The 16,297-nt window shown below is 39.9% G+C and overlaps 1 protein-coding gene across 17 annotated transcripts in view; it reads right to left on the bottom strand.

The window, feature by feature from the left end:
• LOC138060865 (hyaluronan and proteoglycan link protein 1) overlaps positions 1-16,297 on the bottom strand; it is a 67,781-nt gene that overhangs the window by 32,136 nt on the left and 19,348 nt on the right. For 13 of the 17 annotated variants that reach the window (XM_068925849.1, XM_068925848.1, XM_068925859.1 and 10 more), the window contains one exon: positions 2,928-3,053. In XM_068925849.1, coding sequence (XP_068781950.1) covers positions 2,928-3,027 — 100 coding nt within the window. In that variant the 5' untranslated portion in view covers positions 3,028-3,053. Of the gene's footprint in view, positions 1-2,927; positions 3,054-3,678; positions 4,214-4,340; positions 4,554-16,297 lie in introns of those variants that run through there. The other 4 variants (XM_068925857.1, XM_068925854.1, XM_068925855.1 and 1 more) reach the window with 4 other exon arrangements.

Raw genomic sequence — 16,297 nt, 5'->3', positions numbered from 1 at the left:
TTGTTGAAGGGGAGAAATAATTAGATAGAGTAGGTCACTGGAAAGTGGGATAAAAGCAGCAGATGCTTACAAAAGTGTGTCAGACTAATTGATATCAACTATATGATAAAAATGGATATAAAGGGAAAGGCAAATGTGAGGTACTGATCTTCTTGGAGCTCAGGGAAGCAACTGATATGGGAAACATGGGAAATTAGTTAGGATGGAGAACATAGGCGTTTGATGAAAACTTTATTAAGTGGGTAAGGACTAGATACAGGCAAGAGAGACTGCAATTGCTTGGGCTGAAACATAAATGATTGGCCTGAAGAAAGGCCTGCAGGCTTTCTCAAGTATCAGTGGTAAAACTGATCTTCTTTAATATTTCCATTAACTTAACCTTAAAAAACAAATGGGAGTACAGAATGATTAACATTTTTGCATGTTATTAAGCATCACTGATGAGGGGAGAATATATATATATAGAATATTTGGAGGCAGAAGTAGTGTGAAAAAGTGTGATATCATCTAGCAGAATGCAAGATCTAGTATGAAGAATTTCTGCTCTAAACCTTGTACTTATTAATGGCAAGTGATAGTGAAGGAGAATAACTGCTATATGTTGTCTGTCACGGTAGATTATTGATCAGCACTGCAGAGTGGCGAGGGAGAGGGTAGATCTGAACCCAAGGTCTAATTAGCAAAGTGTTGCTAGCTGACAGGCAGAAATATTAACGCCAGCCTAAGATCTTATGTCAAACACAATTCTGGCTGGTCATATTCAGGTAGTACAAATTCAAACAACAGGTGTATGGAAGAACTGTTAAAATCATGAGGTTACTGGAGGTTATACCATTAGAGAAGGATTTGAAATGTCAGCTGTGAGGGGATACGATATTTATTATTGTTTTAAAGTCAACATCAAAGAAGAAAAAGAATTATTTGAAGCCAAGGAATAATATTAGGACAAGAACAAGGCCATGCAATGGCTACAAATATATGTGTAGAATTAGAAGCATTTCTTAAGTCAGAAGAATAGGGGCTAGAACTACATTTAAGATTTGAAATCCAGCTAGTATAAAAAAGAAAGTCAGTGTATGGGAGATTACATGATGTGCAAAAAGGGAACAGAAGACAGTTGAATTCATTGACTCAGGAGATCCCTTTCAATTCTCTGTACGTGACTATGCTACAGTTCTCTGCACCTTTTGTCATTCCAAAGTATTCCCAAGCTTATAGCACATGAGGGAGGCACTGCCTTCCTTAATGTAATGCAAAATACTTTTTGTACAGATCTATAACATGTGTTCCACAGACTTCCCTGATTTATAGCTCATTTCCAGGTGTACCTCAGCTCACATGTTTATGCAGCATTGGGCAGAACACAATCCCAAGCCTGATGTGATTCCATAGTGCAAAGAAGAAGGTATAAAATTAATAATAAAAATATCAAGTTCTGAACTGTTTCGTTCTTTTTGATTTGTGGTCTGTGTATTTCAGAGCCTGAATCAGCTGATCTTCAAAGCTCATGGTAGAGCTCAATTTCAAGCACTATCCAGCTTGCCTTCAAGGAATAAACTTTTGAGGTTCGGAGTTGAGGCTTTATGGACCATCTTGAAACTTTTATCAGTTTTGAACTATTTAGCAGTAGAGTCACTTGCAGACTGCACTGTATATACACTGAAAGACTGATGATAAGTGAACTGTATGACTTGAAAATAAACTGCTGAGTAGTCAAGTTTAAGATATACAGATTAAAGAAAATTAATTTTGATTTGGTTTAATTATATGCACTAAATTCCTCTTCCCAAAGATAAACAAAAACTTCAGAGTTGGAATTTTACTCTGGGGAATGAACGTTCATCATTGTCTAACAACAGGGAAATGTCCTCATTTTGATATAAAGATTTACTTGACTTTCATACTGTGAGTTTCCTTAGAATGAAACCAGCTATCTCTTATTCTTTATTTGACCTTGAAAATTCAAGTGTCTGTTTTAATAGGTGCAGAGTACCTTCGACTTCTGTGACTTTCCTGGCACCGTTAAGTACTCAGGCTCTCTTAGTATCCCACCCTGACTCTATTATTCATATTTATAAGGAAGCTCAAATAACACAGTTTGCCAGTTGTTGAGAGAAAGAAATCAAACTTTAAAGAGAGATAGAGGGAAAAATAATGCTGTGCTGCTTAATTTTGCAATATTAATTTTAACTAGCCTCAGTAAGTGTATAAATGAAAGCAGGAAAATCTTTCTTAGTTCTGCCTCTCCTTACTGCATAAATCCCCTATTTTTTCTTATACAGGATGACCCTCAATGACTGAAGCTGGGACTGAAAAAACAGCTGCATTGTACTGCAGATTCCAATCCTGCTACAGCTATAAGCTGTAGGATTCAAATGAACCAAACAGGATTATGCTGAAGGGCAGTATAATACTTAGTGTGAATAAAGGTATGAGGAAAGACACATTTCTTTTGGGGTAAGCTACTTATTTTTCCCTCCCTCATGTTTAAATAGCCCAATTATGATCTCAGATGTATTGGGTCTAAATAATAAGCAGCAATTATTTTCTGTGATATGACGATTTATATATGAGTGCCTTCTTAAAACAAATGTATTCCACAATAAACTAAAGGTATTTCAGTCCATTGCAGTTGATTATTACTTGCATGCTTTTTTCTTTACCTTAAGACAGGCTGTCCTTTACTCACTAATCTCTGCAAGGTTGTGACTAAGTGCTGTTAGACTACGTAACTTTCATGTTTTTACATTTCTTAGAAATAATAATAATGCAATTGAATCAGAAAACAAAAGGTTCAGTCACCAGTAATAGTATTAAAAATAGTGCAGCAGAATGAAAAATTAAGGATCATTAAGCATATCATTTTATCTCCCTTAGCAGTCTGAAGATACTGGTACTATGTCATGGATATAGCTGTATTTGCTTACCTTGAATGTGAATAATACTTTCATGCTCCAGACTTGAGTTGTCAGGGTGAGGTTCAGCCCAGCAGATAGAAATCAGCACCAGAAAAAGTAGACTCCTCATCTTTACAATCAAAAGAATCTTCTTCACTGTGAAGGCGTCAGACACAAAGAAGCTTGTGAAATTTTGGAAACCTTTACAATGTTGCACTGCCCAACTTGTTACAGCTAGTGATCTTGTAATGGATCTTGTAATGGATCTATAACATATTTAACCCAGTCAGCTGAAAAAGTTACAATAGCTAGTAGTTTTTCAGATGTGAAGATTGGACCTTTTTATCATGGGTTTTCATTAAATGAAACTGGGAATCAGTATTTAACTCTGCCTATGCAAAAAAACAACATGAAAGAGTAAAAGCACATACACAAAAATGCACAAACCAAACTCCTTGCAAAACCGTATGTAAGTAACACTAGTGTTTGAGAAAACTGTTTCAGTGTACTTTTGCTTTTCCAAAGATACTCTAAATCTGGTCTATCAATACAGTTAAAATGATCTAAAGCTATCACTATGTCTATATTTACTGTATGATGAAATCTGCTGACGGCAGATTTCTAGGATTAGAACAATTTTTGCATAGCTTTTGACATTTTAATCAAGACTGCAAGTTAACTTAGCAGTCAGGGTGGTAAGTTTGCTTGATCTAAGCACTAAAGATGACAAAACATTTCTCAGGCTGATCAGAAAGGTCTATTTGATTTCAGATCCACTTACCATTTTAAAGGATGCCTAAATATACAGTGAAATGTTGGAAACCATGCACAAAGTAGGTTAGAGTTGTATATGCTACCACTGCAGTTGCCCTGATTGATTTTTCATTCATTTCTACCTAGAATGCTGACGCACTAACTTAGCGTGCCAGGTAGGGTCTCTGCAGTCAGCAGAGCTGAGCGCTGCAGGGAAAATCTCTGCCAGCCTCTGAGTAGTAATTAGGCAAATGTAGACCTGAAATAGATAAGAAGGCATAAAATACAAGAACTTTCAGTCTGATGTCTGTTCTGTAGCAATCATTTTTAGGATCCTGAATTCTTGAAATAAAGGGCAGTTATTTCCCAACTTTGTCTTTCAAGAGACTGGATTTATTCCTCCAACTGTCAGATAAAGACAGCATGGTTAGTATGCTCTTTCTAATCCACAGAGAAGTTTACATTCCTCTTTTGCCTCTAACAGAGCTATCACAATTGCAGGGTGCTCTTGGTCAGAACCTAGTTCAAGATCTGAGCTTTGCAAACAGCCTCTGTCCCTGAATAGATTTAAACCTCCTCGTGTTTCAAATCAATATCCAAGTATTGTAATCTGAACCTGTCTCTGTTGTGGGCTATAAGGCACAAATGTTATTGCCATTTTTTTCATAGCAGAACATGCATGTTACTTGCCTGTCCCTCCATTTCTTCAAAAGAGCTTATGTGAGAGTCCAGAGTCAGTTCAGCATCCCTTATTGTGGTGTATCTAGAGGTAGGATAAGTGATGACTGCATGCTATTTTCCAGGTGGTCCACACTCAGTAACCCAAGGCTCTCCAGCCACTCCCTCTTTCCTGAAAAGCTTGGCAGCCTGATGACCTCCATTCTGCAGAGCAAGGACAGATGTGGCTCCCCCTAGAGCACATCAGTCTGAGTTTGCAGGCACTGGTGAGGTCACACAAGAGCAGTGAGGTGTTCCTCTTTCCTTGTGGGACTGCCAGCCTGCTGGCTCGAGACACAGCAGAGTGCCCGTGTGTCAAAACACATTGCTCTTTCACAACTCCCACGTTAGGCATTTGATACATTTTTGTCCAAGAGGGAAAAAAGCTCCTGTTTTTTTTTCTTTCTTTCTTTTGGCTAAGGACTGAAAACTAATTTTTTTAACTGGTGAAGGAGAGTTACCCGTTTAAAAATAGCCTGGTTCACAATGCAGTTTTGATTTTGAAGCAGACCATGAGATGTTTACATCAAGGCCCTTCTGTTTTCATTCCTGTCTCCAGCTTTGAGCCCACACTGGCTCCAAAAGACCCTGAGCACTGCAAAGCTGCTGCTGTTCTGCAGTGAACCAGGCTGTACTGAGTCAACACAAGCTAGGAAGGAATAAGGCCAGCAGGGGCTCTAATACCAGCTCTGAGGGTGCCTTAACTGCTCAGTAACACTTCAGCTCTATACCCATCTCTCTTCCACAAGCCTGCTCTTTTTGATGGTGTTAGTGAGAAGCACACACAGACCCAGCTGACAGATAGTACTGCCCTTTCTGGGGACAGCACCTCCTGCTTACCAAAACTGTGTGTGCAGGGACTGGCAACCCACTGTGGGATAAGAAAGATTTATTTTCTGGTTGCACGAATGGGGATGCCACACCTGCCCACCTTTCCTTATCAAGATCACCTTCATATAATGAAGAAAAGCCCTCCATTTCCCTAGAGCTTCCCTGGGGCAATGGCTGTCAGAACAAGCAGTTTCAGGATTAGCCTGTTGAACTGAAGGGGCAGTACACAGCTTTCAGAGATAATTCAGTTTATTTGCAGATACAGACAAATGTTACTCTGCACTCATGTGAAAGCATCGTACAAGCAGGGTAAGAGGCAGATGAGTTCCTGACTGGCGGGAGACTCCAGAAATCTGTCCTTCCTTTTTTTCTTCCTCAGCCTCCTGGATGCAGCTGAACAAGTCTGTCTGTCACATGCCACAATTATGGTACAAAATCAGCCTCAGAGTTTTGATCTGTAGATTCAGAGGGTTTTTGGAGGGAAATACCAGATATGGTGGTGCTTTAATTTTGATACTAGACAAAGTGACTATGGCTGGACCATTTGGTTTTCTGTAGTTGTTAAGGATGGAAAGGACAGCCAAGTGTTCGCTGTATGTGCAGGAGCACAATTAGCGTGTGTGCGTGGCTGTGCTTTCTCTAGCTCCAGTAAAGCTCATCTCCACTGCTAAAGGATGTTTTCATCTTTCAAAGGCCCCAGATTGTACAAAAATAGCAAGAACTTCAAAGCTATTTCACGGGGAGCAGATGCTTAACCCAGAGAAAATTTATCTATCACCTATCCATGCTTAACTCACCAAGCATTTTATATTTGTTGTTGATCAACTGAGAGTAAAGTTTTAGCTGGGCAAAGGTGTGCTTTTGGGGGATAGTTCAACCCTTCATTCAAGTCTGAGCAACTCTAAGGCTGCTCCAGTTCCTTGCCATCTGCAATGGCAGTGAAGAAAGTGAGGCTCTTCGAAGTCAGGTCTACCCTGACCTTGTACCAGTCTCCTCCAGGAATTCCCCAGGATGGGAGCTAGGGCATAAAGCCAGAGCCAGTGTAAAGCAACTATACAAGGCCAAGACTCTGACCCTTGCTGTTTTGTAGGTTATCCAAAAAGCAATTAGCCAGAGGAATTTTCATCCTCAGCTCTAGCCAAAGAAAAAGAAGTCAGACTCCATTTCTGCAGCAGCCTGGGAAGACCTCAGGGGAGAAATGATAGGTGTGGATGTTTTCATATTAAAATTAATAAAATTATGGCTGAGAGTCAGTGAATTTTCAAGGAAAAATGGTAATGGTTAGTCATACTCAAGAAATCTGCATTGGTTTCAATTACTGTAGTTTATACAATCTGCTGTCTCCCTAGACAGAGACACTAAGCTGAATATTAATTTTTAAAGGGAGATCTCAGGGCTCAGGGAAGTGATTACGGGGACTTTCTATTAAGTTTTTAATTTCTCTAAAGCCATTCATTCTTAGATGCAATTTGAAATTCTGATATTAATCATTATTTCCTATGCCATCATTTCCTATACACAACCATAACTGATTTACTGCTGGCAAATCTAAAAGACTATAAAATACTGCTATTTGCATTCTAATATAATATTCTGAGAATTAATAAAATGCCTTCAGTTAATTCAACTACATATGTAAGAAACAACTCTCTGAAGAAGACAGAGTACTGAAAAATGCAAATAAGGTTACACATCAATCTTTGTTTTTACTACAGCAACACTTCTTATTTATTGCTGTAGCTACCTTTGAGCTACTGAATACAAGAGCAGCCACACTGTGTGAGGTCAAAAGGTTGTCTAGCTCAATATTTTCTCTCTAACAGTGGTTAAAAGTCTAGGAAATGATAATGTTTATAGGAATTAATTTTTATCTTAACAATAGTGATATCCTGCATCAAAGGCTTGCTCTCCTTGCTTCCCTGAGCTCAGGCTATGGAAACCTGAGCTCACAATGATCAAGAGCATATGGTGATGCGACCACCATCTCATATGATTCAGTTGCTGTCACTTTCACTATGATAAGATGGGTGCTTGAACGAGCCATAAGCGCTTGCCTAACTCACGCAAAGAACTGGCTGCTTTTGTGGAAACATCCCTTCTGTTCACAGAATCACAGACTGGCCAAGGTTGGAAGGGACCTCTGATGGTCATCTAGTCCAACCTCCCTGCTCAAGTAGGGTCACCTAGAGCACATTGCACAGGATCACGTCCAGGTGGATTCTGAATATCTCCAGAGAAGGAGACTCCACAACCTCTCCGGGCAACCTGTTCCAGTGCTCACTCACCCTCCCAGGAAAGAAGTTTTTCCTCGTATTCAGATGGAACCTCCTGTGTTTCAGTTTGTGCCTGTTGCCCCTCATGCTGCTGCTCGGCACCACTGAGAAGAGTCTGGGCCCATCCTCTTGACACCCTCCCTGTAGATATTTGTATACATTGATGAGATCCCCTCTCAGTCTCCTCTTTTCCAGGCTGAACAGGCCCAATTCTGTCAGCCTTTCTTCATAGGAGAGATGCTCCAGTCCCTTAATTATCTTTGTAGCCCTCCACTGGACTCTCTCCAGGAGTGCCATGTCTCTCTTGTCCTGGGGAGCCCAGTGGACACAGTACTGGGCACAGTACTTGCACTGGACCCAGTACTCCAGGTGAGGCCTCGCCGGGGCTGAGTAGAGGGGCAGGATCACCTCCCTCCACCTGCTGGCAACACTCTGCCTAATGCACCCCAGGAGACCATTGGCCTTCTTGGCCACCAGGGCACGTTGCTGGCTCATGGTTAGCTGGTTGTCCACCAGCACTCCCAGGTCCTTCTCTGCAGAGCTGCTTTCCAGCAGGTCAACCCCCAGCCTGTACTGCTGCATGGGGTTATTCCTCCCCAGCAGGTGCAGGACCTTGCACTTGCCTTTGTTGAACGTCAGGAGGTTCCTCTCCGCCCACCTCTCCAGCCTGTCCAGGTCCCTCTGAATGGCAGCACAGTCTTCTGGTGTGTCAGCCACTCCCCCCAGTTTAGTATCATCAGCAAACTTGCTGAGGAGGCACTCTGTCCCTGTTTTAGATCTCGAGACTGAGATTCCCTCACAAACATCCATATGCCCATAACAACCCCAAAGAAAAGGGTATTGTAACAACATACTTTGCCATCTTTTCACATGTGTAACTTCATGGTGCAAAGAAGGTTTAGAAGGAGAGGAAGCTAAAAGCAGATACCTGCAGAAGAAAGAAATGAGGTACCAGTGCAGAAGGACTGAGAGAAAACCAAACTCCTGGGACAGACATATGCAACTTCTTTATAAAGGGCTCTATTGCGCTTTTCACTGTATTTAACAACGAGCAGTAATTAATGTCATCTAAAATAGATGATGGAATCAGTAAAATCAGTCTGAATAATTTAGGGCTGAAATAGCCCCCTGAGATCTGTAGACTAGTCACATCTAGACTCCTTACAAGAGGGGATTCAGTGTCCTTCTTGCAATTAGCATTTCTTGTGGCTGGCTGAAGACAGCTTCCCACTCAGCACGTGCAAGCAACACTTATGAAGCAACTGCTCATCTCTGTATTGATTACACCAGGAGTGCAAGTGTTCTGACATCCTGGTAGCAGTGACACACTCATTTTAGATGTTTTGATGCCAAAAGTAGGCATCTAAAGTAGGCAGTATGAAAGTCAGCCTTGTTCTTGAAGGGAACCTAGCTTCTTATAAGGGTAAGTATTCACAGTCACTTTCAAAGCACTTTCTATCCTCCCAAGGTAAGGGTACAACACTTGGTTCCAGCTACAAATTTAAGATGTCAATTAGCAAAATAAGATGAAAATGCACTTCCTGCTCTGATGTGCCCTTACACCATCTAGTCTAGATTCTACTTTTCACTTATTTTGCTGAGAAGAAAAGCTCTCAGTGAAAAAACACCCCAAGCTGATGGAATTAAGGTTAGATAGATTCTGTAGATTACTCCTCATGTTAAACTATTCTTCCAAGGAAATTTTGCTGATGTCATGGCAAAGGGAAAGAACAAGATGGTGTAGGAATGGAAATGGTCATTTGCTCAATTAGAATGACTTAGAGTAAGTTTTCCAACACCTCCTCCCGTGCTACTTCATCGGTTGAGGTTATTTGGAAATTTGTGAGGACCATGTAAGTCTTGGGGCCATTTAAAGTGCCAGACGGTCAATGTCTGGATAACAGGTTGTCATAGTAGTTCTCTAACCATAGGCAGAATAGTTCAGTGGAAAAACAGCATGACCATTCAAAGACATCTGGAATCCCCTTGAGTCTATTAATTCCCTGGGAAGAATGCTGATAAATTGCTTGCAGGGAGAAAGAAAATATCTTTAAGATCTCTGAAGTGTCTGCCTTGTGTTAGAAATGAAATTTATTCCAGACACATAGGGCAACAATGATAACAATACTTAGGTCATTATTCATAGAGTATTGCCAAGGTCATGTGGTCCGGCTTTATGACTAGAAGTTAGAAAATTTAGTACTGTAGGCTTAGTGCAAACACGGATAAGAAAAATGTGCTGCAGTTAAGCTCTATCATTGACAGAATACTGGTCACTCAGTGCTTTGAATAGGTTTCTTTCTTAAACTGAACTATATACATTCACCTTTAGATCAGGAATCTGGACATTTTTGCTTGAGTAAAGCACCATCACTTGGCGTATAATAGGATCAGGTTCATTATGTGTTCTTTGATAACACAAAGCATGATGCTATAGAAAGGGAGTGCTGTATTTTACTATGTAAAGTGGATTTGCTGGTGTGCAGTCCCTTTCCTTAGTGACAGTGGCTATTGCAATCTCCACATCTCAGTGGTTTTCAAAGAACTTCTGCAATCCAGCTCAAGAGCTAGCTCTTCAGCTAGGTCATGCTTGCGCTCTGTTATCTTCTTACTGTGATGCCCACAAGCCTCTTTCAGCCTTGAGTAACCCCTTTCACTGGAGGTCAGTATGGACACTTGATCTCTCTTCCCTCATTTTGTTTTGATTCTCAGTCATGTTTATGAAGCTATTTTTCATCACTGTTTTGCCCAGGTCTTTTCCTATTATCTATACTTCTTCAAGGTGCAGCCTTTGTTGCAGCTATAGTTCCCAGGTACCTGAGCAACTTTTGTAAGGCTATTTGCTTTGAGAAGTTCTACCAGAGCCTTTTCAGCATCTCTAGCCTCCACCCTATTACTGCTTCCCCTCTTTATCCCAAAGAAGCTTTTCTGTCCTTTTCTCTGCAGATTTTCTTCCTGCTTCCTCTTATCAACAACTAGGTGGTTTACAAGTCCACATGAACAGATTCAGTCTAACTTGGGTCTCCTGTGTCCTAACAGTAGATGCACAACCAACCCCTCATAATACAATTACAGGACACTGCCAGTTCTTTTTTATATGCTTGGATTTTTTTTTTACATAATGACATAAATACATAATGACTTATGTTTCTGAAGGGCTCTTCCCACAAATGTTGATGAAAGCTAGATGCCCATCTCCTTTGGATCATTAAAAAAAAATCCCATATATGCTATATCATTACATAGGTTCTTGGAGACCATTCTTTTTACTTGTTTATATATTATTATACTTTTAATAATTACTATGGTTGTTGTCTTTTGGAATTTGTATTACTTTATCTAAACTTGTTGTTCTAGATTTCATGCTAAAAAGTGAATGCTCAGTACAATCCATGGGACATTCCCTAGTCATCTGGCAGAATATGGGGATTTCATTTTCTTTTTTTTTGCTGTACAAAATGAAAGGATTTTTTTTGTCCATAGTGAAATAGTAAAGAATTTTATTTAAAGATCACTCAAGAGAACAGATGTTCTATTTAGTTAGCTTTAGATTAGGACATTTGAGTAGGGACACTTTGAGATTGTTAGTTCTCACTGGTCACCTTCAGATTACTAAGCTTCAAAGGAGCAGTAGTAACTGCCTGGCAGCTAAGCTTGGCCAGGTGCATGACCCAGGATGACAACAAACAAATTTTTCTAAATCCCTGATCTTGTTTCCTATCTTTCTGTGGTGAATGGTAGCTCATCTGTCCTAAAACCAATGCCATCTGTAGAGAGTACAACACTAGAAAGCTGCCTAAAAACTACTGATGCTTTGATGCAGATCTAAAAGATTTACAAGAGCTAAGTCTTGTTCAGTTTCCACCAAGTACAAGAGTAAACTATCCGGGAAAACTGATTTTCCACACTGAAAACATAACAACCCCAAAACCTAAATCAAAGAGCACTCCCTTATGAGGAAAAAAAAATGCAAGAAATTTCCTTTCCTGTGTAGGAAATATTGTGAAAGTTAATGGAATGGGAAAGTTAGGAAATGGTCCATGTAATGATAATGCGCTGGAAATATGCAAATAGGCCAGATCCTGAGTGTTTTAGGTAAGGGAGCTACAAAATTTCTACCCTGACTGTGTCAGGATTAATTTGATGAAGTTTTCATTCCTTGACCCCATTCAAGCTGACTATACCTGCAACATAAAAATAAACACACACACACACACACACACACATATATATAAACAGTGCCTGCACACCCCTGAAGGATGCCACTATTCAACGGACCAGATGCACTGCCAGACTTGCTGGGTGTGGAGCCCAGCTCCAGCCCCTTCTGAGGATTTACTGGCAGCCTACCATTTTTGGCATGGATCCCAGTGCAAAGCATAAAATGGGCCCCCTTATCCAGCCAACTGTGAGTGCTAAAGTCTATCATCTTGCCTCTTCTCTGTGGTCCAACAACTGCTCTGTCTGCACTCTCAATGTCATTGAGAATAACTTTAATAAGCAACTCCATTTTTTCCTCAAGAAATAGTAACAGTAATAAAACACTCTGCATATTTTTTAAACTGCTGTTGCTTGTTGCTAAAGCAAGTCTCCACTGAATCACTGCTTTTAAGACAGTAAACAACTTAATTTTACCACAGCAGTGTTTTCATGAAACAGCTGCTTCTTACTGCAATGATACATATGCTTCTTCTGGGTATTCAATCACAAGGAATTAGCTGTTGGTGCAGCCAGATCAAAGCCATATGGGGATCACTTGTAAAAGTACAATTCTGTCAACATTTTTGTAGATTGAATTAATCAGCAATCAATGGCAAGACACACAGAGATCCGTTATTCTAAAGAGGAGGGAGGTCTAGAGGTTAGGGCAATAGTTCAGACTTTGGGGGACAAAAGTTCAGCTCTCCCTTCTCTGGCCTTACTGTGGGACCTTGGGGAGCAGGAGGCAGTGGGGAGAGGTCACTTTGTCGCCGTTCACTCACTCACTGTGGCACAGGGCAACAGTATTTTCTGTTGTTCAGCGGGTGGTGCGGAGATAAGTATAGTCCTCATTAGAAGGAGCCCGCACATTACTGCAATGAGGGAAACATCAGTTTCTAGCAGAAAATTGGACCTCTTCCTTGCCAGTTACAAACACCACATGCTTTCATGTACTGCCATACAAGAGGTGGACATATGTGTATGTGCATACATATAGGCAGATGTTTACTTACATGTTACCAGCCTTACTCCTGCTTTTCTTAAATATGTTTTCACCACAAAATATTAAGACTGAGAAACACTGGAAAAACACATGAGTCATACGATTGTTGGTTAACTCATTGTCAGTAAAATTCTACTGGAAACAAATAATGAACATTTCTAAGATTGTGGATTTTTCTAAGACAATTTATCTAAATAAACATAACACTTCCAAACTTTATTGCTAAATGATGTTACCTCAATATTATGCATACATTTTTTTTTTGCTTAAAATACAATAAACATGAGTGGAAATGCCATAAATTCACTTTATGGCCTGAAAGCAGGGCTTTTGTTTTGAGTAAGATAAGTGCATGACATTCAATTATTTATAAAAAAAAATATTCTTTGCGAGTTTACAGATATGATAACAGAGACTTGCACAAACATCCTTTGTCAGTTAAATGTGAGAAAGATGCCAAAAATAAGACTATATTCAAAGCTCCAGAGTCTATATCTACCAATTGCAGGTATAGGAAAATGGCGATTGTGGTTCTGCATTTTGAATCAATTAAGTTAACAGCTGCACTAGAAAAAAATAGAAAAATAATTTATTGGAATCAAGAGGAAAAGATAGTCATTTGAAAACTAAGGTTATGTCTTGTCCAAATGTCTTGGCAGGTCTTGTCCAAATATATCAGGGAACCTGGAATGGTTCTCTGTGATGAGTGAGTGGCAAATGTAGTGCCAGGGGAGCAGAAAAGCTTTGCCACAGGTAGAGCATACCAGACTAGTTCTGTGTTTTTATAAGAAATTGATATGATGCCACTACTTGGTTTCCTGTAAAGCAACAAAACTTTGGCTATGATTCAACCTGGAAATTATTATTTAGGATAGAGGAAGCAGAGACTGATATAAGAAGATAAGGCCTTTTAAAAAGGGGAGATGATATTATAGTTGTTTTTAGAAACAGGAGTTACCAGACAAGTTCAAGGGGTAACCTTGCGACTATGTTTATTTAAATGGGGTATTTTAATTAAAGATCTGATACAACATGTGGATATATATGAATTTAATCTGTGGCTGGTACTGGGTTGGAAGTCATTGTCCATATGGAGAGGATGACGCACATGGTACCAGATTAACTGGCTAACGCAAGATGGCCTCTGGGAGTGCTGGCGTAGAAACCGATGGGTTTGGTGATCAAGCAGAGCTGGAATTATCACTCTGTATCCCCACGGCCCTGGCAATGTCTCCTCCAACTCCAAAGCACTGGCAAAGCCTTCAGACACGCTACCTGCCATCCCGGCCCCTGTATTCAAGTCGCAGGAACTTAACGTAGGACACACGCAGACAAGGGTTTATCAGGGCAGCCAGAGGAAAGGCAAACCCACCTTATGAAGAGCTACTAAAAGAACTTGTTTTGTTTTGCCTGGGAAAAAAAAGCTGAGCCTGGATAAAATTGCTTTCTATAAATCTGTGTCACAGGGTAAATGCCAGAGAAGAAAAAGGCCATTTCAGCTAAAATTTAGGAACAGAACAAGTGGGGCCATAAATAAATATAATCTAGAAAGTAAATGATATTAAGCTATACAAAACTGGTATGGTCTTCCTCAAGACTAGGTGCGTTGGGGGGAGGACAGCAAGAAACAAACCTGGTTTTAAAGGGGGACTTGCACACGCTATGAAAATTGCCTGGGCTGAAAGGGGGCCAGGATAGGAGAGGACGAGGCTCATGACGTAGGGGTCCCTTTAGTTGTTTGTTCTTGTATTCCTCATTTTAAGTAAAGCCCTTGATTAAAGCAGGTTAATCAATTCCTATTTCAAGCAGATTTTTTTCTTTCTTTCTTTTTATTGCAGGTCTAAACTCTTCTGGCTACTGCTTTTTAATATATGAGCCGAGATGCTTATGCAGGGTTTTCTACTGGCCCATATTCTACTTCAAAACATGCTCTCAGTAATACTGGGCACTGGTAGCAAAGCATCTGTCTCATCACTGGTGCTTCTTATGAAAGATTTACCACAACAGTTTTTCATATTCTGATTTGGTATCTGACTTGTAATTTTCCAAAGTAGACTCTGTACTTTAGGTGGCAATGCTGTTGTCCCTGATACAGATCATTAAATATCTGCAAATGAAATGGAGATACATGTGGCTGGCTTAATGGTCTGGCTTTTGCAATGCTCAGTCATGCGGAAAGTTTAGCTGTGTTTGCTGCAGTGATTATGTGTAAAATGTGAAGAAGACATTTCTTAAAGTCCAGACAAATGGTAGGGTAATGCAACCTTTCTACAATGTCTTGTAGCTGTGATATTTTTGAGATTTAGGATGGTGTTAATATAAAGGAAAATGTCAGCTCCATTTCTACTCTGGACCATGCAGAACAATGACACAGGCTGTTAAGTTGAGCAAATAAAGAGAATTTCAACACGTAGCCTCAAATCAAGGACATAATAGGAAAAAAAATACAGGAAGGCCCTCCCAATAAACCATCCTGTTTTAACATTTTCATGAGGAAATAGTATAATGGTTTGGGTAAATTTTCAGAAAAATGTGAAATATAACCTTACAATTATCTGAATAATTTGCAGCTCTTTGATGAAATCATAATGCAGAACATATATTAAATAAACCTCGCTAAGATGCTTAAGTAAAATAGCATGCTGAGTGTGCAGTTCAGTACAGCTAGTGCAAGAACAAAGTTATGTCATATGCTCGTTTCAGATATAGTCAGAGTTAAAAAGATGTAACTGAAGCATTTGCATCCAGGAAACACCTACATTCTGCATTACAAAATTAAGTAACAGTGTAAGCTTACATCAAGCAAAAGAGTATGTGGAAAGCCACAGACAGAAGAGCTGAGATTAGTGCACGTAAAGAGAGAGATTTTAAGAACAAAATTCTAAGGACATACTTTAACTTGTTGGTATGCAAGAACTGACAGAAGATACTTAAAAAAAAATCAATGGCATTGTTAATTGAACTGTTCTGACATTTATTTTGGATGCCGGCAATATCTTTTAGCTTTTGGTCAGTTCTTGAGATAAATCAAATCTATGTAGATTTCAGGAAAAAAAAATCAACAACAGGTTCCTTGACAATCTCTGAACTTGAAAACTCAGTCAACAAAGAAGATATATTGATTTGGATTATGCCAGAAAAGGCAATGTCTTTGCTTATGCAGTAATAAGAATAGCTGCAATACTGGGAGGCTGCAAATGAATGGGGTTTCACAGATACCTAAGGAGGCTATCCAGTTTAAATAAATGGCAAAGAGATAGGACTCACATATTTTTTGCAACTGTATGCCACTCAACCAAGTTAATTGTAGGGCTCAGCATTTCTGCACCCACCCAGAATAAAAGCAAGGCTTTTATTTGTGCTTTAATATCTTCAGGATTATGCAAGCTGTTTGAGCTTCACAGACATAATTTCCTGCTATCAAATAGCACTTAGCAAGGCTTTGAATCCCCTCTGATCAGTGTTACCCAATCCACATCCCCACATCTGAAGAGAAGTTGGGCTTAGGAGAGTGGGTTTGGCCCAATGTGAAGGATAGTGGGAACCCCAGGAGCAGCGCTGTACCGCTTAGAGAGCTCTTACAGAGACCTTGGCTGTAGACTTACGATGCTGCAGGAATGAGG

The sequence above is a fragment of the Struthio camelus genome, chromosome W (genome assembly GCF_040807025.1).
Source record: "Struthio camelus isolate bStrCam1 chromosome W, bStrCam1.hap1, whole genome shotgun sequence".
NCBI lineage: Eukaryota > Metazoa > Chordata > Aves > Struthioniformes > Struthionidae > Struthio > Struthio camelus.
The sequence above is the reverse complement of the archived record's forward strand: the minus strand, read 5'-3'. Positions and strand labels throughout refer to the sequence as shown.